The 27,096-nt window shown below is 42.2% G+C and overlaps 1 protein-coding gene across 2 annotated transcripts in view; it reads right to left on the reverse strand.

Moving 5' to 3' along the window:
• The window catches only part of B3GLCT (beta 3-glucosyltransferase), a 113,757-nt gene that overhangs the window by 7,384 nt on the left and 79,277 nt on the right, over positions 1–27,096 (reverse strand). For both annotated transcript variants that reach the window (XM_023208776.2, XM_023208777.1), the window contains exons 12-13: positions 25,893–25,992; positions 3,669–3,788 (exon numbers count right to left, since the gene is read on the reverse strand). In XM_023208776.2, coding sequence (XP_023064544.1) covers positions 3,669–3,788; positions 25,893–25,992 — 220 coding nt within the window. The remainder of the gene's footprint in view (positions 1–3,668; positions 3,789–25,892; positions 25,993–27,096) is intronic.

The following is a 27,096-nucleotide window of genomic DNA, read 5'->3' on the forward strand; positions in this document are numbered from 1 at the left end:
GTTCTCAAGCTAGAGCATTGGAAAATTCTACTGTAATACTAGAGAAACTAATCAACATTACGTCTTACAGCTTTTATCAAAGGTTGATGTAAGAGACAATCTCATGAAAAATGTTCCTGCATCTTTGTAAAAGCACTATTAAAAACAGAACATCACATTGGTCAATGTTAGTTATATAAAGATCAGTGCCTTGTGTTCATAGATTTGTTTATTCATTTATTCCCTGTACCTTGAAAACCATGAGTCCTTATGCTAAGAAGTGAGGAAATAATGAAAAATGAAACACACAGGTACTGCCTTCAAATAATGCATAATTTAAGTGGAAAACAGAAAAGTAAACAGGCAATTAAATGATAATGGTTTGCATAATATGCTATGAAAGTACATTAGAAATGCACTAAACCTAGATTTGAGAGGCTAGACTGGGCTAAAGGCATTCAAGAGTAAATGGTGATAGCTATGGTGAGTCCAAAAGAACAAGGAGGAACTAGACAGGCAGAAAGTTGGGGAAACAGTGCTACGCAGAGACCAGCAAATGTCGTATCTTGGGAGGAGAGGAAAAAAATAGTGCTTCAGAGAAACTGAAACAAGTTCAGCAAGAGTTCTTTAAGATGAGGGTGTAGATCGATGAGGCTAGAAAGGTAAAACAGCATCTGCCAAGATCATGAGAGGTCTTATAAGCCTTGGAGTGTGGACTTGATCCTAAAGGCAATGGGAGAAGTTCTACTGCCAGTTAGGATATCAGAGGATGCAAAAGACTTTCATGCCATGGTAAAGTAACACTCAAATAAAACTATTCAAATAATAGGAAAATCATACATAATTATGAAACTGAAGAGAGGTAAATGCCACGAAGCCTAGATGAATGAATTTCTAGAGAGAAAAATCCTTGCTAGGGGAGTAACAGGCCAGCCATGGCAGCTTTCAGCGGCAAACTGGGCCTAGTAAGTAGGTAGAAAACAAAACTCTTCTTGGGCCTTTGGGCCCAAAGCAGTGGCCTCAGTAACATCCAGGGAGGCTGTTAATCAGGCAAACTAGAGATGATCAAAACTGAGGACTCATCCCTGATCAACTTGACTCTTGTTAAAATCTGAATGATCATCTCTTTGTCTTAGGTGTCAAAAGTAGAAAAAGGTTCACACTCTTGGGGAAAAATAAAGACAATGAGAAGCCACTGAGGGCATCTGAGCAGAGGGGAGAGAGGGCCAGATCTGCTTTTAGATAGGTCCCTTTGACTACAGTGTGGACAACAGCATGGAGTGCAGTTTAAGACACAAAAGTAGGGAGAATAGGAGGCTGTGGCAGGAACTCATACAAGAGATGACAGCGACCTGGTTGAGATTACTGGAGATAGAAGTATTGACGGAAGAGCGATTTAGGAAATAAAATGGACAGGACTGGGTGATTCAGGTGATTGCAGGGAGTGGGGAAAGAAGGAGAGAAAGGGTGAGAGCTGACTCACAGACTCCTGGGGTGAGAACTCATATATGCCACCGTCTTCCCTGAGAGGGGGACACTGGAAGAACCAATCGGGTTACAGTCAGAAATGACAAGGTGCTGAGTGTGATGTGTCTGTCAATCTGTCCAGTGGAGATACCCTTTGAATCTATGAATCTGGAGGCCAGCAGAGTCCTAGACTGGAGAAAGAGTTCTGGGTACATTCAGCATCAAGCCATACGATCATCCAGGGACAACACGGGGTGAGAAGGACGACTAGAAAAGATGCCTGAGAAACATAAGACACTGAAGGGATAGATAGAAACAACTGAGAAGGAATGACCAGAAAGAAGGATGAACAAGGACAGGATGCCGCTCTGGAAAGCAAGAGAAAGGAGTGTTTCAGGTCAACAGTCACCGGTGCTAAAGGCTGCTAAGAGGTGAAATAGGATAAAAACTGGAAATTATTAATTTCATTTAGCTACAGCAAGGTTGCTGGAAACCTTGGTGAGATAGTTAAGGAGGCTAGGAGTTAATGACTCTTAAAGGGCTGAGCATGGAGCTGAGAAAATGGAGATAGAGTAGTGAACTCAAGATGTTCTGCGAGGTAGGGAGAAGATGGCATGGTGGTGGTGAGAAGTTTTAAGATGGAAAAACTAGAGGTGGTGGGAAGTACCCAGGAGCAAGATAGATGCTGAGCACAGAAGAAGTGAAAGGTGCCACCTTGGTGGTCCAGCAGGGCCTGCCAGGGGCAAGGGAAGGGGGAGCAATGACAATTGTGCAATGTATTTGCAAATCTGGCACTGGCCTGTGAGCTCCTGTGGGGAAGGGGCTGTGCAGCTTTCATCTGTGCATTCCCCGTGCCTGGCCCACACAAGGCCAGTTGAACGAATGAACCACCAACTGGGATGATGAAAGGCAATGCTAGATAGGTAAGGTAAAGTGAGGTTTCAGAAGGCCTTGAGTGCCAGTCTTGGAAACAACAGCTAAATCCAATACGCAATGAAGACAACAAAATGGTTTTCTTGCAGAAATCACATAACAAGTCACTTCTGTTTTAAAAATATTATATGAACACTATCATGCTATAAAGTACATAAACCCATATACAAATAACAGGGCCACTTTCAAAGTGGAACATCCTGGCTCGATGGGTGCCATTCTCTGATCCTTAATCGGCCCTAACTCTTCACCCAGAAAGCCCAATGCATTACAGTAAGGCTGCAAATAGCTTGAACCTTTTTTGATAAGGAGGTCAACACTCCTTGGCTTACTCTAGTGTCTTTTCAAAGGCCTCCCTGGACTCCCCCTCCTGTTGTTAATGACCTCAGGCAGAGGCAAGTCAGAGACTAACAAAGATCAGCACACACGCTCAGGTTTGGTTATCACTGCAACAGAGCCACCTCCATAACCCTGTTATCTTCACCACTGAATCGGCTAGACCAAATCAGAATGCCTGTCATATGACTCTTGAGATCCTGCAGGTTCCTGTAGGAATTGTTCCAATCTAGGGAATTGCAAAGTAGGAATTTAAGGTCCCAGCCCTCCAGAAGTGTATCATCCATCAGATTATAAACTAGAATGCTGCCTGGCACACAGCAGACATAAATATCTACTGAATGAATTTAAATGACTACAGTTGATAAGATTTTGCCTACACACACCAATAGTAAGACTATAGAAGTAATAGGGAAAACTGCTTAATTGATTCACCCATATAAATCAAGTAAAAATCTTTCTTCGTAAGAGATTAGGCAGATGCTTCATTTAAAATATTGATTTTTAACTGTTATTTAAAACCTATAAATCCTACACAAATATCACTTAATTGCCTAAGTAAGCTTCCATACTTTCCCCAAAGGTGATTTATTAAGCATTACATAATTTAATAGTCTAATGGCTTATTCTCTGAGATTAAAATCTATAACCAATTGCTTTCTCCATTTAAACACAATCAAAACTAGTTGGTTGCCTAGAAGCAACCATTGTTAAGGACATTCTACCAAGTATGACATACTTTTTTGTATCATTTCTTCAAGGGCTAAAGTATTCTTTACTGTGTGTTCTTTTAATATTTAGCAAATATAATGTTGACTTTACTATCATACCAACAACCACCATTCACAGAGTACTCACCTATCAGTATAGATCCCAGTGCCAGAGACCCACCTCTCAAGTGGAAAAGAAAGTTTATGTTCAAAGTAGTTGAAGAAAGCTGTGATCATAGTTACCCTCCTCCTCCCGTGATGTAGCTGTAGCCGCCAGTGCCCAGGCCGTAGCCGTAGCGCTCTCCCAGAAACACAGGCTCGCCGGAGTCATAACAGCTAAGCAAGCGCTGGAGCCTGGAGATACTGAGATGCCAAAGGGAACACAAATCATGATTATTTGATTCAAATGTGGTTATGGAATAGTTTATGGTTCTTACATCCCACTCTCTATACTGTGTCACACTAAACTGAAATAGTTAAGAAATTTGAGTGACTTATAGAATGAATAAAATTTTTAAACAACAAACAAAAAAAGAAAACGCATGAACACTGCACATTACTGGGAACAGAAGAGAAACTGAGACACGACTGGCTTGTTCCTCGGTTTTTACAAGCCCCTGCCATAATACGGCTGCCTGATTTGCGTGGTGAGAGTGGCAGGTTACTGAAGTGAAGTTGGCCAGTGTGCTCTAGATCTTATTTCTACCAGTCCTGTTTCCAAGTGAGTGGGAACTAATTCCTCACATCTTTTCAGATGAACTTAGTATTTAAGAAAAAAATTCCTGATGGCCTAAAAAGGAGCCACTGAGATGCAAAATGCACGTTGGGTCCCTGGCTGGCAGGTGGGGAAGAGAATTTGGGCAGTGAGGCTACCCTAGAAATCCTCAGATAATGGGCACAATCATGCTTATGTTTCTCTCAACAAGGCCACCCAAATCTGAGAACTTTGTGTCTAATTGCTTATACTTTTGAACACCTTTTGGCCCCTATCTGCCTTTAACACACGTTAGCAACAATAGCTTACAAAGGGCAGTGTATTAGTCTGGGTTCTCTAATGTGAAACTATCCATGAGTTGGTCATAAAAATGCCTGCAACTGCAGTTGCTGTTCGGATGAAAACAATGAATTTATAGGAAAATAAAATAAAAAAATAACTTTTTTAAGTAGACACAAAGGGTAGTGCTAAGAATGGCTATTTTTTCTGCTTTAAGAACTTACACCACTTAGAAATGTCCCTTCCACCTATAAGCCTGCAAAATCAAAAGCAAGTTAGTTACTTCTAACATACAATGGGGGCACAGGGGATACAGGAGGTAAATATTCCTGTTCCAAATGGGAGACAATGGCCAAAACAAAGGGGCCACAGGCTCCATGCAAGTGCAAAACCTGGCCAGGCAATCATTAAATATTAAACCTCCAAAGTCTCCTTCATTCCATGTCTCACATTCAGGACACGCTGATGCATGAGGTGGGCTCCCAAGGCCTTGGGCAGCCCACCCCTGTGGCTCTGCAGGGGACAGCCCCCGTGGCTGCTTTCATAGGCTGGTATTAAGTGCTTGCGGTTGTTCAAGGTGCACAGAGCAAGCTGTCACTGGATTTACCATTCTGGGGTCTGGAGGATAGTGGTCCTCTTCTGAGCACTCTACTAGGCAGTGTCCCAGTGGGGACTCTGTGTGGGGGCACCAACCCCACATTTGCCTTCTGCACTGCCATAGCAGAAGTTCTTCATGAGGGACCCATCCCTGCAGCAGACTTCTGCCTGGACATCCAGGTATTTCCATACATTCTCTGAAATCTAGGCAGACGTTCCCAAACTTCAACTCTTGTCTTCTGTGTATCTGTAGGCCCAATGCTATGTGGAAGCTGCCAAAGCTTGGGGCTTGCACCCTCTGAAGCAAAGGCCAAGCTGTATCTTGGCCCCTTTTAGCCATGGCTGGAGCTGGAGCATCTGGGACACAGGGCACCAAGTCCCAAGGCTGCATAGAGCAGTGGGGCCCTGGGCCAGGCCCATGAAACCATTTTTCCCTCTGAGGCCTCTGGGCCTGTGATGAAAGGGGCAGCCGTGAAGATCTCTGACATGCCCTGGAGACACGTTCCCTATTGTCTTGGTTATAAACATTCAGCTCCTTGTTACTTACGCAAATTTCTGCAGCAGTGTTCAATTTCTCCCCAGAAAATGGAGTTTTCTTTTTTACCTCATGGTCAGGCTGCAAATTTTCCAAACCTTTATGCTCTGCTTCCCTTTTAAACATTAAGTTCCAACTTCAAACCATCTCTTTGTGAATGAATATGACTGAATGCTTTCAGAATAAGCCAGGTCACCTCATGAATGCTATGCTGCTTAGAAATTTCTTCCACCAGATATCCTAAATCACCTCTCTCAAGTTCAAGGTTCCACAGATCTCTAGGGCAGCAGCAAAATTCCACCAGTCTCTTTGATAAAGCACAGCAAGAGTGACCTTTGCTCCAGTTCCCAATAAGTTCCTCATCTCCATCTGAAACCACCTCAGCCTGGACTTCACTGGTCAAAACTATTCAACAAGTTTCTAGCAAGCTCCAAACTTTCACTCAGTCTTCTTCTGAACAATCCAAACTGTTCCAACCTCTGCCTGTTACCCAGTTACAAAGTCACTTCCACATATTTGAGCATCTTTTCAGCAACAATCCACTCCTGGTACCAATTTAATGCATTAGTCCATTTCACACTGCTGCTTAAGACATACTCAAGACTGGGGGAAAAAGGTTTAATTTGACTTACAGTTCCAGGTGGCTGGGGAGGTCTCACAATTATGGCAGAAAGCGAAAGGCACTTCTTACATTGTGGCAGCAAAAGACAACGAGAAAGCAGCAAAAGCAGAAACCCCTGATAAACCCATCAGATCTCATGAGTTTTATTCACTATCATGAGAATAGCATGGGAAAACTGGCCCTCATGATTCAATTACCTCCCACTGGGTCCCTCCCACAACATGTGCGAATTTTGACAGATATAATTCAAGTTGAGATTTCGGTGGGGACACAGCCAAACCATATCATTCCACCCCTAGCCCCTCTCAAACATCATGTCCTCATATTTCAAAACCAATCATGCTTTCCCAGCAGTCCCCAAAGGTCTTAACTCATTTCAGCATTAATTCAAACGTCCACAGTCCAATGTCTCATCTGAGACAAGACAAATTCCTTCCACCTATGAGCCTGTAAAATCAAAAGCAAGGTAGTTCTTCCTAGATACAATGTGGGTATAGGCATTGGGTAAATACAGCCATTCTGAATGGGAGAAATTGGCCAAAATCAAGGGGCCACAGGCCCTATGCAAGTCCAAAATCCAGTGATGCAGTCGAATCTTAACTGTTCCAAAAGGATCTCCTTTGACTCCATGTCTCACATCCAGGTAACACTGATACAAGAGGTGGGTTCCCATGGTCTTTGGCAGCTGTTCCCCTGTGGCTTTGCAGAGTATAGCCTCCCTCCTGGCTGCTTTCACGGGCTGACATTGAGTGTCTGCAGCTCTTCCAGGCGCATGGAGCAAGCTGTCAGTGGATCTACCATTCTGGGGTCTGGAGGACAGTGGCTCTCTTCTCACAGCTCCACTAGGTGGTGCCCCAGTAGGGACTCTGTGTGGGGGCTCTGACCTCATATTTCCCTTCCCCACTAGCGGAGGTTCTCCATGAGGGCCACCATCCTGCAGCAAACTTTTGCCTGGGCATCCAGGCATTTCCATACATCTTCTGAAATCTAGGCAGAGGTTCTCAAACCTCAATTCTGTGCACCCGCAGGCTCAATACCACCTGGAAGCTGCCAAGGCTTGGGGCTTCCACCCTCTGAAGCCACAGCCTGAGCTGTACCTTGGCCTCTTTTAGATATGGCTGGAGTGGCTGGGATGCAGGGCACCACCAAGTCCCTAGACTGCACACAGCATGGGGACCCTGAATCCAGCTCACAAAACCACCTTTTCCTCCTGGACCTCTGATGTGGAGGGAGGGGAGTGGGGGAAGGGGCTGCTGCAAAGGTCCCTGACATGGACTGGAGACATTTCCCCCATCTTGGGAATTAACATTAGGCTCCTTGTTACTCACACAAATTTCTGCAGCTGGCTTGAATTTCTCCCCAGAAAATGGGTTTTCCTTTTCTATTGCATAGTCAGGGTACACATTTTCCCAACTTTTATGCTCTGCCTCCCTTACAAAACTGAATGCCTTTAACAGAATCCACGTCAGATCTTGAATGCTTTTCTGCTTAGAAGTTTCTTCTACCAGATACCCTAAATCATCTCTCTCAAGTGAAAGTTTCACAAATCTCTAGGGCAGGGGCAAAATACCACAAGTCTCTTTGCTAAAACAAAGCAAGAATCACCTTTACTCCAGTTCCCAATAAGTTCCTCATTTCCATCTGATATCACCTCAACCAGTAGTTTATTGTTCATATCACTATCAACATTTTGGGCAAAGCCATTCAACAAGTCTCTTGGCTAAAGTTCCAAACTTTCCCACATTTTCCTGTCTTCTTCTGAGCCCTACAAATGTCTCTAAATTATTCACCAAGATATCTTTTCTCACAGAGCAACAGTAACATTAACAGTTCTGGTGTCTCATTTTTTGGTGGGAGGGATGGGTAAAAAGAAAACAAAGTACAAAGATCACCTTTCCCATCCCCACTCACGAGTCTTACAAAAATACCCTAGCTAACAAAGCTAAAGCTGAAAGTGAAGAAAACAAATTTAATATATGAAAAGAAACTCTGACCCGTGGAAAGTGTCCACAAGACTTCCAGTCAGGTTTATATCTGTCTGAAGATCAAGGCCTCTGACAATGTTGATGATTTCTGAGTGACTAGAAAATGTTCTTTGAATACTATCCTGTTTTCAGCATACACGGTGACTCTAGGACTGCCTCGTAATAAGAGTGGCGTAAAAATCTGGTCTGCTGTTCTCTACAAGGAGTTTGCTACTAACCACTGCTATTCTGGTTTTGTTTAGTTTAGTTGCCAGTGATTTTCTAACTTTTAATTCTTGTAGATAGAGCTGGTTATATTTTTCCAACTCAGTTTTATTAGTCTTACGGAAAGTTTTCATTTTCAAGAGTTCAGATTTCAGATCTTTCTCAGCTCCCTCCAACTTCTTATCGAAGCAATTTTATTCTCTCTTAACTAAGTTTTCTCAAGATGCTGCTTATGTCTGCAAAGATAGATTTTCTTTTAACTTTTCTACTACATCTTGTTTTCTCTTTCTTTGGTCTCTTTCTTGTACTAAATTTGTTTCCACATTCTTGTTGTACTAAATTTGTTTCCATGTAAGTTTTGGGGTTTTCTGTTTTTACTCTATAGTCAAGATAATCCCTCTTTTACAGACTTCTGCTTTCCAGTGTATTTACTTACTTTATCTTACTCATCCTAATACATTTGTTTGATTTACTTCATTTAACACTGTGTTTGGCTTACACATAGAGTATCCTTGACATAAGTAACTTCATCTCAGAAAAAGACTCCATCTTACATTTCATTAGGCACTTTGCCAACAGGGACCAGATGTTTTGCTTGATCAATAAAGACTCTATTCAATCAAATGAGGACATAACCAAGCACACTCCTCCATTTTCAGTCCTCACCAGAGGACTCTGTGGCCATAGAAAGAGCAAGACTTCAGCAGCTCAAACGGCCATCTTAACTGACAGTCTTGCTGTCACTTGTGATAAGCAACTGGTATCTGCCACTGAAGACTCTGCCCACATCAAGGTCTCTTCCTTGCAAGACTGAGGGACTGCCTGGCCCAGAACAGGATATTCTTTTCGTCAATGTCTCTCTCCCTGGAGTGGTTCATTAACCCTTTTTCCTATCCCCTTTTTCTTGATGTTAAATGTTAACTTTGTTATGGGAAGTTTAATCTATAAAATTATATATTAAGTATACTATTAGGGTTTGCAATATTGACTCACTTGTGGAGTGGCTTGAACCTGTGTGCCTATGGCTCTACCGACTGAAAAGGAAGTAATGAGAATCAATTCCTTGGGAACTCCATGTAGCTCATGGCTTTTGTGGCTGAAATAGCATCAGTAAAAGTCTGACATTGTGGAAACTCATAAAGACATGTGGACCTGGTTATCCCTGACCTGGTAGTATCATGCATGAGGGCTTAGGTTTCTTTGTACAGATTCTAAAACCAAGGTCTTTGAGAGCATCACTTGCATGATGGAGATCAGTTTCTAGGCTACTGAACTTACTGTCAGCTTTAGAAAGTGGTTGAGAAAGAATATGCTTGCAATCGTTCAGGGTAGTAGCATCAAAATTTACTGTGTCCTACAAACAAAACTACTCATCTCTTGTTCTCAGGAAAGCAAGTTCTAGGTCTCTTATTGATGTGTGACAGATCATAATCATGGAGAGCAGCAGCCAGTCTAGCATGGTGCAATTCAACTCTGTATCCAGGATTTCCTTGCTGTGTTTACATTCTCTAGTTTAGAACTGAGCATTATATTCTTGCTGTCAGACTATTGAGTTGTCCACTATTCTGGTGTGATATTATGATTATATACTGATATGGTTTGGCTGTGTAAAAATTGACGAATACATATATATTGGTTTTCATCCAGAGTTCCTGGCTTTTAACTCCCATAGCCCTCGTTAGTCTTTTGTTATAATGCTGGGTTGCTTTATTAGGCCTCAGGAGCAGATCTCAGGAAACAGTCTCTCTCTGACCTTCTCCTGTTGACACAAGATTCTTTCAGTGCTGCTTCATCAGCCAGAAATCTCCGGTTAGCCAGCGGCACCTCTGGTCAGGGCCTTACTAGGCTCTGGGCTTGCCACTAGACTTGCTCTGCCCACTAAGCCTGGCAGGCTGCGCTTAGTTCACGTTACTGGCCCAGGTTCCATGCCTGCTGTGGCTCTGTGCTCAGCCCATAGCTGGGCTGGGCATGCTGAGACCAGCTTCTTCCTTGGGTGCCAGCATCTGGACAAAGGGGTGGGAGATGCAGCAGAGCCTGAAAACTTGGAGATGCCAGCAACTGTGGAACCCCAAGGGTTGTTACCCTTTTGCTCAGGGAGTCCTAAGCTCTGAGGCCCCAGGAAGCATTGCAGCTTGTTCTTATTATAGCTCATTCATTCCTACCATCTGCATGCTTCGGTGAAGGGGAGCATGTCCCAGCTCATTTGGTCCTGCCGCCCCACTTCACTCATGGCTTCTGGGCTGGCCCAGCCCCATCACTGCCAGTTCTCATCACGTGGGGCAGCTGCCTGGCACCAGCAAGGGGTGAGAGGATTACAGAGTTACAGCTCCGGCTCAGGAAATCCTGAGGTCTAGGCCCCCAGAAGGGTTGCCGCTCTAGTGAATGGGAGTGTGTCACCACCCTCAGCTCAGTGAGCCAGTCAGGAAAGTGTTACAACCTTTTTCACTCCCACTGTTCCGCGGGTCCCAGGTTCTTGTCCCACGTCCAAGAAGAATGAGGTTACACACACACACTGGAGAGTAAGCCAGGTGGGGTATGGTTTTATTCAATGAGAGAACAGCTCTCAACACGAGAGGGGACCCAAAGTGGGTAGTCCTTTGTGTGACAGGGTGCCGTAAGGCACACCAATATGTGACTAAGTCTGGGGTTTTTATGGGCTCAGGATCATGAGTGTGTGCTGACTGGTCCATGGGTGGGCCTGGGAAAAGCACCATTTGATTAGCTAAAAGGCACTGAGGAAGTTCTCACTCCTGGCCGTGGACTCTACCCTGAGCTGATAGCCTGGCTGTCATGCTTCAGTCTGTCTTTGGCTTGAAGGTTGGGTTTCACTGGGGACTTGGCCCTTTCTGCCTAGGAATTTGTGTGCCTCTTGCCGTTATCAATGTCCTTATACGTGCCCAAGGTAGGAATTTAATCTGACTGTGGGTCAAAAGACTCTAATTCCAGAGAATGTCCTGCTCCATAACTTAGAGAAAGAAATACTACACAGAGAGGCCAAGAAAAGTCGAATAAGGAGGTCTTTCTGGGTTTAGAACATGTGCTTTTTGTTCAATCACATTTTTACATGGTTGCCAATCATGCCTATATAAGGAAACCTCCATAAAACCCCAAAAGGACAGGGTTCAAACAGTTCCTGGATAGCTAAACATGCAGATTTCTAAGGGTTGAGCACCCAAGGGGGGGCACAGAAGCTCCACATTCCTTCCCCCATACCCTGCCCTACATATCTCTTCCTCTGCATCCTTGATAATATCTTTTACAGTAAACCAGTAAACATAAGCGTTTCCCTGAGTTCTGTGAGCTGCTCCAGCAAATTAAAGGAACCTAAAGAAGGGGCTGTGGGAACCCCAACTTAAAGCCAGTCAGTCAGAAGATCTGGAGGTCTGGACTTATGACTGGTGTCTGGGGAAGCAGTCTTGGGGACTGAGCCCTCAACCTGGGGGATCTAAGGCTATCTCCAGGCAGATAGTGTCAGAACTGAACTGAATTAGAGCTGACACCCAGCTGGTAGAGGACTGCTTGTTTGCTGGGGGGAAGAAATTCCCACATATTTTGGGGTCATAGAAGGCTTCCTCATTGATTGTCGTGGTATAAGAACACACACAAAAAAATGTTCTGAGAGTTTTTCAGGAACAATTGGTGTTAGTGAAGTGGGATTAGCTAGAATGGCTCAGGTTCAGAGAAACATTTGGTTTGAGAAGAGAAAGGATAAAAGGCTAGGGGATGAGAAATCCTTGATTCCTGGGCGGCCAAATGATCACCCATGCCATGGAGCCACAGTGCTCTGCTCAATTACTAAAGGTAAAAGTTACCAGTGGAATTTTGAGATGGAGAATTGGTTCACCAGAGGCACAAGAAAATGCAAACTAATCAGAAAAAAGCAAACTATTCAATCCCTTGATTACTGTTATCTATATTAGCTAAAATAAAATTAAAAGAGAGTGCTGGGTTAGACCCTGATGCTACATACACCAAGCTTAGATTTCAGTGAGTCTGAGCTTCAGCCACTAGCCTCGGAACCACCACACAACGGCAGAATTATGCAGGAACAACAGAAAGTACCTCTGAGACCTGTGGTGACCAAGAGGGTAGTCAATGTGGGAGAAGGGAAAAACCAAATAATTATTGAAACTAGAGGGTATGGTGTAAAGGAACACTCCATTTTGTTGATCTGTATCATCCGCTTCCTGAGGAACCTTTATAAAAATGGATTATGAGAATAACTAATTTAGGGGCTGTATCTTTGGTTTTGAATGCTGCAGAATGGAAGAACATGTTTGGGTTGATGAAGGACCCACAGCTCACTGCTGAACAACTGCACATGGGTGTACATAATCCAGACACACAGGAGGTTATTCCCAAGGGAATAGCGAGCCTGGTGGACTGAATAAAAGTCACTGTAAGAGCTGTTTACCCTGAGAAGGGGGACTGCCAGACTCTACCTATAAATGCCAAATGGAACACCCCAAATTATGCAGCTGATACATTTCATGTGTAAGCCATATGGGACTAGCTTTATGATAACTGGGATATTCACCCACTGAATATGCCCGTTATCCAGGCCATGGTACATGCTGTTGTTAAAGGGGCCCATTTTGTATGGGCACCTCATACAACCTTACTGCTGCAAAACCAAGACGGTTCCAGAAGCCTTATCAAATTTACTGTCTAAGCTTTACCTCGAGGTCTTACAGATGCTAATAAAAACATTAGACTAATTAACAAGAAAATGATGAAGGGGAAAGGGGAGAGTCAAAGGACTCATCCTGGGAGGTGGAAATTTTTAAATGGTTTGTAAGAAATAAGATGAATAGAGAGAACATTGATAGGAGTGAAAGAGGAAAAAGAAAGGGGAGAGCCATGGAACTCACCCCAGGAGGGGACATATTTAGGTGGTTATTAAAAAATGGAATGAAGAAAATAGAAATTGATGGGGTTAAAACAAAGGTCTTAATACAACATTATTGAAGACTGAGTGGAGGAAAGGGACCCCCAGCTGATCTCTCAACATTTAAGGGCCCAAACCAGTTTGCTGTATTTGCCCCAGTTTGGAGAATTTTAAAGACAAGAAGATAAAGATTAAAATGAGAAACCCAACCTAGAATTACCTGTTAGACTGGTTAATCAAGGTAACAACTAACAGAGAGGCCAGGGTCTCCTGGCGGGACTCCAGACTGGAGATCCAAAGCCTTTTGCAAAAGAGAGGGTAAAATGATCTGGGGATAAAACAGGGAAATTCCTGGGACTAGAACATAAAAGTGTAAGGGTTGTTAGGATTATGAAAGCTGGCATATTTGAACATACTTCATGTGAAATGGTTTTATCTCTTTCACCTGATTGCATTATGGGAAGAGACATTTTATCTGACTGGGAAATGTTCCCCCTATCCAGTACTGTAAAACAGAAGGTATGTAAATCCTTTGAGCAGTATTAATGGAACATGCTAAAATTGGAACCAGTTAGGATTGCCCAGGCCCACATAGTGCAAAATAGAAACTGAAGAGCTGGTGGGGACAACCTCCCCATTTGATAGAGCCCTCTGCAGAGTACCTCCCGGGGCTCATGGCAAAGGTTTGTGAGTGCCTCCCAGCAATGACAACTAGGACTTTGAACTAGAGAATTTCCACTTGAAGGGCATTTACTTCCTTGCTACAGGACATTAATTGAGGCTACACCTATGACTGAAGGACATAAAGTGATCTTGATGAAACCCCCTTTGCAAAGATTATGACACTGAGAGAAATTTAGCTTGGCTGACTCCATCTTGCTTCTAGTCTCACAGGCTGGCTGTCTTTACTCATTCCTGGGCATAGGTCAAGCTGATCATGGCAGGAATTTAGTTTATAGTTTAACTTGGAAGCAAGGATGCTAACAGTCTCTCTCTAAAGCTAATCTCCTCCTTGCTCAGAGACCAAAAACTAATGAAAGACCACAAGATTAGGATCAGGGGAGGGGCCTGAACTTTGCTAAAGTGTATTTTTTTATCATCCCTTACTGCTCAAGAATCACGTAGACAGAGGTCACAAGACTTGACATTTCCGCAATTGCTCCTATAGAAAACATTACTATTGTAGAACCCGAGACTGGTCTTTTGAGATGTTTTTCAGATTTCTGCCTTCTGGCAAAGAACTGACCCCACTCAGACCCATGACTCGTGACTCAATCAGTCCTGTGGTCCCCAACCAGAGGCAGATTCAGTGTACAAGGACCGTTTTCCACATCTCTACGACTTCGTTCCCAACCAATCAGCAGTAACCATTTCCTAGCCCCCTGCTCACCCATTAACCATAAAAATCCTAGTCTCTGAGTTCTCAGTGCGACTACTTTAAGTAATAACTCCAGTCTTTCCACTTGGCCAGTCTTGCATTAATTAAACTCTTTCTTTACTGCAGCATTAGGGTCTCGATGAACTGGTTTTATCTGTGCAGCAGGCAGGAAAAACCCGTCGGACAATTACAATTATACCTGAAATGCCCAGGCTGTTTTGGGTGATGTCAGAGAAACACTCTAATAAGGGAGGCAATGCCCAAATGAGTTCCATTATAAAACAGAATTTGTATGGAATCATGCTACCTGGGGAAAGTAAGGAGGAGACACTCACAGAGGGCCTCTTTTCCCCTAAAACTGACTCTGGAACTATGTGAGGAGCCACTGGATTCTACAGTACCCTGTAAGCAGCTCTTGACTGACCAACCAAGAGCTACTTGGTTTGAGGATGGCAATTCCAGGGTAAATGAATACCATCCTGTTTGGAAGTTGCTATTTTGGCCACAGGAGGTAAGAACAAATAATCTTGGTGGGCTGTATTGCATGCATTTTCCTAACAGTAATGGAAGAATTGAACACTGACAGAAACACCTGTGTTTGGGATTTTACTTACTCATAGGCAGTGCCCAACCACCTGCCCATACAGTCAGGCAAGAGGGCAACGGATACTTGGTCTATTAAAAGGATGCCCATATGAAGCATGGCCCCATGGACATTTGAGGGGTGCATTAAAGCAGAACAAATGAATGTCAATCAGAAGAGCCCCTTTCCAGGTTTGGAAGGTGACTGGAATTGACAAGCAAGTATCCCTGTGTACTCCCTTGAGGTGGCCACCTGGATCCATGAAATCAGTGGATATGGGGGTACGGCAGCAGGCAGACATGGGCTGAATCTAGACATGTTCCTTGTGCATCCTCTCAGGCACAAAATGCCAATAAGAACTGTTCTGTATGCCAGCAAAAAAGACAGAGACTGATAATGACTATTGGGCAGATTCCCTGGTGCAAAGGCCCAAAACAAAGCTGGCAATACAGAGACTGATGCTAGTGGCCCTATGGGGCTACCAATGGGTCTTGACAGGAATAGACACTGACTCTGGCATGGCTTCTGCTTACTCAGTGGAACATGCAAATACTCTTGAGTGCCATTAAAAAAACAACTAAACAGAAGATATTGCATGGATTTGTGTGGCCAATCCTCATTTCTTCAGACAAAGGAACACACCGTACAGCCTACAATGTCCAACAATGGGCACAGAGATAGTCTCCTTAGAGTCATAGTTTGATAGATGAGTAGAACAGGTATTTAAAACACTGGAAACATAAAAGGCTGGCTTACATGCCTTCAAGAGTGTGTGCTCATACTCAACATGAGTGGGACTAAAGGAGTCTGCCCATGAGATGTTCCTGTTTTTCTAAAGCTGATCTGGAGAAGAAGGGATGAAGAGGATGCTGGGATGACTATGCAAATCTTGCCAAGCCAGGAGCACACTGGAATAACGACCATTTTTTCTTTATTCCCCAAATCAGCTCACTAAAACCTTTTCTTTCCCTCCTACCTGATGTAGTGGTCCTAGGACCTAGGCCTGCAACTGCCAGTGCTGGAAGGAGGGCTGATTTCTAGGCAAAAAACCATAACTATGTTTTTAAACCTTATGTCAAAATTCCTTAGGGCCTGATGTGACTGGGTTGCTCCTTCACCCCATTTAGCAAAACTGGGGCTAAAAGTGAATGCAGCTATATTGCCTGGTGGTAAAAATAACCCACTAGCTGTGCACCTACGTAACTTTACCCTATCTGCATGGGAATGGACTAAGGAGGAGGTGCCTGCCAGACAAGCATTGCTGACTGCAATCTAAACCGGAACGGCCGTGATTCTGATGTCTCTTCCAAAGGTGAAAACATTTGGGTATTAACGGAGAGAAACAGAAATAGTAGTTGAGGGTAAAGGAATGAATAATGGATTATAAATTGAGGGAAATCCAACATTACATTAACACCTTGAAAGACACTCAGAGAAACAGATGCCATTGTCTCTCACCTCAATTAAAACAGATATCTAAAAAGGAAAAGCTATTTGTTTGCCAAGACTGCTCCAGCTTTGGAACCTGACAAGATTGAAGGGAAGCCTGCAAACCTGAGTGGACTCACCCTGGGAAATATTAATACAATATAATGGACTAGACTAGTTATTAACGATGCAATGAGACTCTAATGTGGCAATATCTTTTGAGTTATATGTTCTTTTGACGTAAGGTATCTGAAGACCAAGGGCAGACTGTGATATTAAGAAATATATATTTGGCTTTCATCACCCATTTGCTGACATACCAATCCTAAAATCTTTGGAACATCCAAATTGCTATCTTTTTGTAGGCTAATGTTCACCGACAGCTTCAAGATGGGACTGGTCACTAGAAAGACAAAGGCATGATTAGAGAGTTGGGACTTTCAGTCCCACCCCCCAGTCTCCTGGGAGGGGAAAGCAGCTGAAAGTCAAGATGATCATCAGTGGCCAATGGTTTAATCAATTGTGGCTACATAATGAAGCCTTCATAAAGCTCAAGAGAGCAGGCTTCAGAGAGCTTTAGGATGTCTGAACATGTAGAGGTTCCTGGAGGGCATGGAAGCTCTGCACCCCTTCTCTCATACCTCACCCTACACATCTCTTCATCTGTATCTTTGTAATATCCTTTATAATAAACTGGTAAATGTGAGAAAGAACCCCGACATGAAGCTCATCAGTCAGAAGTTCTGGAGGCCCGGACTTAATGACGGGTGTCTGGTGTATGGGGTGGTAGGGCAGTCTTGGGGACTGAACCCTCACACTGTGGGAACTGGCACTATCTCCAAGTAGACAGTGTTAAAATTGAATTAGGGGACACCCATTTGGTGTCCACTGCACAACGGACTGATTGTTTGGTGGGTAAGAGAAATCTCCCTGCTCCACACTTTTGGTCACAGAGGTTGTCTTCTGTGTTGATGATTATTGCAGTGTGAGAACAGAGGGGAAAATAGGTCAGTTTTCTCCTCATCGGCTAATCATTACGGAAATGCAAATCAAAACTCAACACCCACTAGAATGGTGACTATCAAAAACAAAAACACCCAGAAAATCATGGGGTTGATAAGGATGTGGAGAAACTGGAAACCTTGTGCACTTCCGGTAGGAACGTAAAATGGAACAACCTCTATGGGAAAACAGTGTGATGGTTCCATTACAAATAAAATTACCACATGATCTAGTCATTCAATTTCTGGGTGCATACCCACAACCCCATGTTGAGGGAGTGTCCATCAACAGATGAATGGATAAGCAAAATATGGTCTATCCATACTGTATCCATGGAATATTATTCAGTCTTAAATAGGAAGGAAATTCTGCAATATGCTACAACACGGATAAATTTTGTGGACATTATGCTAAGTAAAATAAGCAAGTCAAAAAAAAAAAGTACTGTATGATTCCATTTATATGAGGTACTGAGAGTAGTCAAAAGCATAGAGGCAGAAAATAGAATGATGGTTGCCAGGGGATGAGGGAGTATAGACAGTTATTGTTTAATGGATATAGAGGTTCAGTTTTACAAGATGAAAAGAGTTATGGAGATGGCTGCACAACATTATGAACGTATTTAATACTACTAAACTGTACACTTAAAAATTGTTATGATGGTAAATTTGATGTTGTGTGTACTTTACCACAATAAAAAAAAGAAACATACTGTGGATGAACCAGATGGTGATGAAAAAAAAAAAGTTACATAATTTTACAGTGTTTCTCCATCATCTCTATTGAAAAATAGACCCTTCTTCTTCTTAGTATTTGATAATCTACACTAAGAGAAGACTAGTAGCTGTTATGGAATGAATGTTTGTGTTCCCCCCAAATTTTATATGTTGAAATCTAATTCCCAATATGAAGGTATTTAGAGGTGGGACCTTTGGCAGGGGTGAAGAGATTATGAGGGTGGAGACCTCATAAATGGGATTCATGCCCTTCTAAGAGGCCACAGAGGTAGCTTGCTCTCTTTCCACCATCTGAGGATACAAGAAGTCAGCATGCTGCAACCGAAAAGAGAGCCCTCACCAGAGCCCAACCATGCTGGCACCCTGATCTCAGGCTTCTAGCCTCGAGAACTATGAGAAATAATTATCAAAACAAAACAGGAGATGGTTGGCAAGATGGCTGAACAGGAACAGCTCTGGTCTGCAGCTCCCAGTGAGATCAATGCAGAAGGCAGGTGATTTCTGCATTTCCAACTGAGGTACCTGGCGCATCTCATTGGGACTGGTTGGACAGTGGGTGCAGTCCACAGATGGCAAACAGAAACGGGGTGTGTCATCTTACGTGGGAAGCGCAAGGGTTCGGGGAACTCCCTCACCTAGCCAAGGGAAGCCGAGAGGGACTGTGCTATGAGGAATGGTGCATTCTGGCCCAGATCCTACGCTTTTCCCACGGTCTTCACAACCCACAGACCAGGATATTCCCTCAGGTACCTATACCAACCAGGTCCCTGGGTCTCACGCACAAAACTGGGCAGCCATTTGGGCAGACACCGACATAGCTGCAGGAGTTTTTTTTATACCCCGGTGGTGCCTGGAATTCCAGTGAGACAGAACTGTTCACTCCCCTGGAAAGGGGGCTGAAACCAGGGAGCCAAGTAGTCTAGCTCAGCGAATCCCACCCCCACAGAACCCAGCAAGCTAAAATCCACTGGCTGGAAATTCTCGCTGCCAGCACAGCAGTCTGAAGTCCACCTGGGATGCTTGAGCTTGGTGGGGAGAGGGGCATCTGCCATTACTGAGGCTTGAGTAGGTGGTTTTCCCCTCAGAGTGTAAACAAAGCTGCCTAGAACTTCGAACTGGGTGGAGGCCACCACAGCTAAGCAAAGCTGCTGTAGCCAGACTGCCTCTCTAGATTCCTCCTCTCTGGGCAGGGCATCTCTGAATGAAAGGCGGAGGCCCAGTCAGGGGCTTATAGATAAAACTCCCATCTCCCTGGGACAGAGCACCTGGGGGAAGGGGTGGCTATGGGTACAGCTTCAGCAGACTTAAATGTTCATGTCTGCTGGCTCTGAAGAGAGCAGTGGATCTCCAAGCACAGCACTGGAGCTCTCCTAAGGGACAGAGTGCCTCTTCAAGTGGGTCCCTGAACCCTGTGCCTCCTGACTGGGAGACACCTCCCAGCAGGGGCCGGCAGACACCTCATACAGGAGAGCCCCAGCTGGCATCTGGTGGGTGCCCGTCTGGGACAATGCTTCCAAAGGAAGGAAAAGGCAGCAATCTTTGCTGTTCTGCAGCCTCCACTGGTAATATCCAGGCAGATGAGGTCTGGAGTGAACCTCCAGCGAACTCAAGCAGGCCTGCAGTAGAGGGGCCTGACTGTTAGAAGGAAAACGAACCAACAGAAAGGAATAGCACCAACATCAAAAAAAAAAGGACATCCACACAAAAACCCCATCTGAAGGCCACCACCATCAAAGAGCAAAGGTGGATAAATCCATGAAGATGAGGAAAAACCAGCGCCAAAAGGCTGAAAATTCCAAAAACAACCAGAATGCCTCTTCTCCTCCCAAGGATAACAACTCCTCGCCAGCAAGGGAACAAAACTGGACAGAGAATGAGTTTGATGAACTGACAGAAGTAGACTTCAGAAGGTGGGTAATAACAAACTCCTCCGAGCTAAAGGAGCATGTTCTAATCCAATGCAAGGAAGCTAAGAACCTTAAAAAACAGAGCAACTGCTAACTAGAATAACCAGTTTAGAGAGGAACATAAATAACCTGATGGAGCTGAAAAACACAGCATGAGAACTTTGTGAAGTATATACAAGTATCAATAGCCTAATCCATCAAATGGAAGAAAGGATAGCAGAGATTGAAGACCAACTTACTGAAATAAAGTGTGAAGATTAGAGTAAAAAGAATGAAAAACAAAGCCTCTAAGAAATATGGGACTATGTGAAAAAAACAAATCTATGTTTGATTGCTGTACCTAAAACTGATGGGGAGAATGGAACCAAGTTGGAAAACACTCTTCAGGATATTATCCAGGAGAACTTCCCCAACCTAGCAAGACAAGCTAACATTCAAATTCAGGAAATACAGAGAACACCACAAAGATACTCATCAGGAAGAGCAACCCTAAGACACATAATCGTCAGATTCACCAAGGTTGAAATGAAGGAAAAAATTTAAAGGCAGCCAGAGAGAAAGGCTGGGTCACCCACAAAGGGCAGCCCATCAGACTAACAGCGGATCTCTCAGCAGAAACCCTACAAGCCACAAGAAGAGAGTGGGTGTCAACATTCAACATTCTTAAAAGAATTTTCAACCCAGAATTTCATATCCGGCCAAACTAAACTTCATAAGCGAAAGAGAAATAATATCCTTCACAAACAAGCAAATGCTGAGAGATTCTGCCACCACTGGGCCTTCCTCAGAAGAGCTCCTGAAGGAAGCCCTACATATGGAAAGGAAAAAGCAGTACCAGCCACTGCAAAAACATACCAAATTGTAAAGACCTTCTATGCTATGAAGAAACTACATCAACAACTGGCAAAATAACCAGCTAGCATCATAATGACAGGATCAAATTCACACATAACAATATTAACCTTAAATGAAAGTGGGCTAAATGCTCCATTTAAAAGATAGACTGGCAAACTGTATAGAGTCAAGACCCATCAGTGTGCTGTATTCAGGAGACCCATCTCATGTGCAAAGACACACATAGGCTCAAAATAAAGGAATGGAGGAAGATTTGCCAAGAAAATGGAAAGGAAAAAAAAAAAAAAGCAGGGGTTGCAATCCTACTCTCTGTTGGGAAAACTGGCTAGCCATATGCAGAAAACCTTCTTTACACCTTATACAAAAATTAACTAAAGATGGATTAAAGAGTTAAAGACCTAAAACCATAAAAACCCTAGAAGAAAACCTAGGCAATACCATTCAGGACACTGGCATAGGCAAAGACTTCATGACTAAAACATCAAAAGCAATGGCAACAAAAGCCAAAATTGACAGATAGGATCTAATTAAACTAAAGAGCTTCTGCACAGCAAAAGAAACTATCATCAGAGTGAACAGGCAACCTACAGAATGGCAGAAAATTTTTGCAATCTATCCATCTGACAAAGAGCTAATATCCCGAATCCACAAAGAACTTAAACAAATTTACAAGAAAAATACAAACAACCCCATTGAAAAGTGGACAAAGGATATGAACAGACACTTCTCAAAAGAAGACATTTATGTGGCCAACAAACATATGAAAAAAAGCTCATTACTGTCATTAGAGAAATGCAAATCAAGACCGCAATGAGATATAATCTTACGGCAGTTAGAATGGCAAGCATTAAAAGTCAGGAAACAACAGATGCTGGAAAAATAGGAACGTTTTTATGCTGCTGGTGGGAGTGTAAATTCAACCATTGTGGAAGACAGTGTGGCGATTCCTCAAGGATCTAGAACTAGAAATACCATTTGACCCAGCAATCCCATTATTTGGTATATACCCAAAGGATTGTAAGTCATTCCACTATAAAGACACATGCACACTTAGGTTTACTACAGCTCTATTCACAATAGCAAAGACTTGGAACCAATCCAAATGCCCATCAATGACAGACCGGATAAACAAAATGTGGCACATATACACCATGGAATACTATGCAGCAATAAAAAAGGATGGTTTCATGTTTTGCAGGGACATGGATGAATCTGGAAACCATCATTCTCAGCAAACTAACACAGGAACAGAAAACCAAACACTGCATGTTCTCAGTCATATGTGGGAGCTGAACAATGAGATCACTTGGACAGAGGGAGGGGAACATCACATACCACGGCCTGTTGGAGGTTAGGAGAGGGGTGGCATTAGGAGAAATACCTAGTGTAGATGATGGGTTGATGAGTGCAGCAAACCACCATGGCACGTGTATACCTATGTAACAAACATGCACATTCTGCACATGTACCCCAGAACTTAAAGTATAATTAAAAAAAAATACTACCAATGTTATTGGAAAATGCCAGATAAAATAATTTTAAAAATCCATTCTGGCAATCTGTATCTTTTAAGTGAAGTATTTAATCCAGTTATATCCAAAGTTAATCTTGATACGTGAGGCTTTGTCCCTGTCATACTGTTTACTATCTTCTAGTTGTTTTATAAATTCATTCTTTTTCTCTCTGTTGTGGTTTGATGAAATTTTGTCAGATTTCCATTTGATTCCATTCTCTGTTTTATAAGACCTGTGAGTTTTATATTTTCATGTGTTTGGGGAATAGTATCAACCTGTTGTTTCCATGTTCAAGACCCCTTTGAGCACTTCCTGTAGGGTCAGTCTAGTGGTGACAAATTCCCTCAGCATTTCCTTGTCTGGGAAAGATTATTTCTCCTTTATCTATAAGGCTTATTCCAGCAGGATATAAAATTCTTGGCTCACAGCTTTTTTTTTCCTTTCTTTCTTTTAGCACGATGGCTAAAGTTCATCTCATTCTCTTTGGCCTATAAGGTTTCTGCTGAAAAGTCCACTATTAGTCCTTTATACGTGACTTGATGCTTTTGCTCTTGCTAATTTTAAAGATTCTTTCTTTCACTTGAATTTAAACATTCTGAATATAATATGCCATGTGAAGTCCTAATATGCCATGTAAAGTCCTTTTTTCAATGTATTTACCTGAAGATCACTGGATCTCCTGTATCTAAATATCTAACTCTTTTGCTAGATTTGGGACATTTTCATCAATTATTTCCTTCAGTAGGATTTCTAAACTTTTTGATCTCTCTTTTCCCTCAAAAATATTGATAATTCATAAGTTTGGTCATTTTGTGGAGTCCCAGACATCTTGAGGGCTATTTTCATTCTTTTTCATTTTTTCCTTATTTTTGTCTGGCTGGATTATTTCAAAAGATCTGTCGTCAAGTTTTGAAATTCCTCCTTCTGCTTGGTCTACTCTATTACTGAACCTTTCAAATGTATTTTGTATTTTCTTCAATGAATTTTCAGTTCCAGAACCTGTTTGGTTTTTTAAAGATATCTGTCTCCTTGGTATATCTCTCATTCATATCTTGAATTCATTTTCTTATTTTTGTACTGGTTTTCACATTTCTCTTATACCTCAATGAGGGTCTTTAAAATCAATATTTTGAATTCTTTATCTGTTATTTCAAGGAATTCTTACTGATTGGGATCTGTTCCTAGTAAACTGTTGTGGCCCTTTACTGGTATCATATTTTCCTGCTTTTTCATGTTTCCTGTTTCCTTCCATTGATATCTGCATATCTGGTACTGTTTTTCCAATTTTTAAAAATTGCTTTTGTAGGGGAGAATATTTTTCCTGAAGATGTATATATGTTGTTGGTTAAGTAAGACACTTTGGCTTTCATTTTTAGTGCTGTTGTAGCATGGTCTTTGTGTGACTTTTTCAGTAGTACACAAGGTTCATGGTATGTGTAATTTCCTCAGTGGCTTAGGGTATGGTTATTAGCCAAAGCTGTGAAATTTTGCTGGGGACTTGGATGCCAACTGAGTTAGTCTTTGGGCCCCAGTGGTGGCAGCAGAAGGGTCAATACACGTGTTTTTAGGCCCGAGAGCAGCTTATGCTGGCTGCAGTGTTACAGAGTTCTGTATGATTGATTCTTGGGCCTGCAGGTGAACTGCTTGCTTAGAAGCTAGTAATGAGAGCAGTGGGCTAGATGGGTAGACAAGTTGTCAGCCCCCTGAGTAGCTGGTATGATATGAATGATGGCAGCAGTGGTGGTGGAACAACCCACTGAGACCCAAGAGGTCCATGTTGGTGTTGCAGGTAGCTGCAATGGGTTGAGCATGCTAGTCCTCAATTCCACAGCTGCCCGGAGCAGGGCAGTGGGTACTGCCATAAGTGTCCATTATGGCATTCCTGGAGGTGGCTGTTCTCTGCTTTTGTGCTCATGGTGTGCCTGGGATTCACTAAGACTCTTGGATCTGTGGGTTTACAAGTTTCATTAAATTTGAAAAATATTTCTTTAAATACTTATGTGCCCCTACTCTTTGGAGATTTCAACTGTATATATTCAAGGCCACCTGAAATTGTCCCACAGCTCAGTGATGGTGTTAATTTTCTAAAATTATTTTTTATCTTGGTGTTTCACTTTGGATAGTTATTATTGCAATGTCTTCAAGTTCACTGATACTTTCTTCTTAAATGTCTAATTTGCTATGAAACCCATCCAGTGGGTTTTTCACCTCAATCAAGAATGTAGTTTTCATCTCTAGAGGTATGATTTCAACTTATTTAAGACTAAGAGACATTCCATGTCTTTTTTGAACATATAGAACAGAGGTATAACTATTTAATAATAACAGCTTAACAACTTCTAATTCTAACCTTGCATAAATTCTGCAACGATTTCAATAAGCTAATTTTTTTTCACTTCTGTATTTTCCTGCTGCTTTATATGCCTGGCAACTTTTGATTGGATGGCAGACATTATGAATTCGACTTTATTAGATGTTGGTTATTTTTGTATTTCTGTAAGCCTTCCTGAGTTTTGTTCTCAGACACAGGAAACTTGGAAACAGTTTGCCTTTCTTGTATCTAGCTTTTCAGATATGTTAGGCAGGACTAGTAAAGTGCTTAGTCTAGGGTTAACTATCCCGCCTATTGAGGTAAGACCCTTTTACATACTCTTTTCAATACCTTATGAATAGGGGTTTTCCAGCCCAGGCCTGTGTGAGTGTCAGGCACCATTCCCTCTAATCTGGTTGGATCTTTCCCCAGCATCAGGTAGTTTCCTCACACATATGCACTGATCAATACTCTACTGAATACACAGGGGGCTCGCTCTTCATCTATCTCCAGTATTCCCTTTCTGTATAGCTCTCTCCTCTCTGGTACTCTGCCCTGCAAACTCGAATAGCCTTGGTCTCGTGAGACTCTTAGTTCCATCTTTTCCGCCCACAGAGTCTGCCAGGTTCCATCTGGTGCTCCCTCCCTAAGCAGTAACTTGGAATTCTCTTAAGGCAGTCAGCTGTGGCAGTCACAGAACTCACCTCATTTGCTTCATGTTTCTTTTAGATTATTTTCCTTTGCACCTAATATTCAGTATCTTAAAAATCTTTGTTTTATATATTTTGTTCTTTTAGAGGGCTGGTTGAGATAAAAGGGTAAACCTTGTCCCCGTTAATTCATCTTGGCCAGAAAAAGTACCATCTAGTTTTTTGAATAGGAATATATTAAAATTTAAAGCCATTTAGGATGAGAATGACTCCTTACCTTATTAATGTATCATCATCCACAATGACTAACCATGCTGTTTTGTCATGGCTACGATTCAGAAATCTTTCCAATATGGCAAATGTCTTTCCACAATGACCTAGAAAATGCAAGAAAAAACTTACAATGTATTATTTCCTATAAAATATATAGAATTCATTAATTTCTTTTTAGTTTTGAAGTGTTGTAAGAGCTTACACACCAACATGCAGCTTAAAAGTTCAAAATTTTTAAAAACAGCCTTTCTAATTTTCATAGACACATTGAACCAGTAGGAACTTTACAGATGACGAAATTCAAGTCATTCATTTCACACACGAGGAAATGGAGACTTATAGAGATTAGTGGAATTACACAGTCACACAGATAATTTGAGGTAGAGATAGAATTAGTATCTTCAGTCCCGGCAAGAAAGTTTTAAGACTCACAGCAATGAGCAATGGCATCCTTTCTTAGATACGCTTATTCTGAAGGAGCTGTTAGAACCCCAGGCACCACTGCCACAGGGAAGCAGCAGTGCAAAGGTGGACGCTTATACCTCTATTTGTTTTGTAAATATTTACTACCACTAAGTTTCTAATATGCCAGATACTGTGGCAGGTACTAAGATATGCACTGAAGATACAGTGCTGAGTAAGACAGAGTAACAGTCCTTCGGATACCAACAGATAAATTACAATGCTTTAATGGTAAATGCTGGGACCAAAATAAAACACTTGGGAAGAGTAGTCAAACTGATAAACAGGAATATGCCCCTCATTTTAATTATTTGGTGACACAGTGGAGAACAAATATTAACTTACATTAATGACTACCAAACCACTTAATTTGACCTTTATTTTCTTTACTCTTGATCTCTGTGTATTTTTAACCATTACAAGATGTATGTTTGAAAGCCATCTCAAATCCCTTTTAGAACAAATATAAATATAGGCAATAAGGTCAGACTAGAAATGAAGAAATCAAACAAGGAAGGTATACATAAATACATGATTATTAAACCCAATCTACAACAGTTTTTCCAAATCAAACAGCAACAGACAGACTCAGTAATACACTTAACCTTGTCAGAAGAACTGGTAACTACAGAAATGGCATATCTGAATCTACACTGTACTATATTAATGAAAGAATTATGAGTGACACTAACATAAAATAATTAAGATAAATTGTATAGAACATAATCAGTTTGCTACTTTTTTTC

Source organism: Piliocolobus tephrosceles, chromosome X, assembly GCF_002776525.5.
Source record: "Piliocolobus tephrosceles isolate RC106 chromosome X, ASM277652v3, whole genome shotgun sequence".
Classification (NCBI taxonomy): Eukaryota; Metazoa; Chordata; class Mammalia; order Primates; family Cercopithecidae; genus Piliocolobus; species Piliocolobus tephrosceles.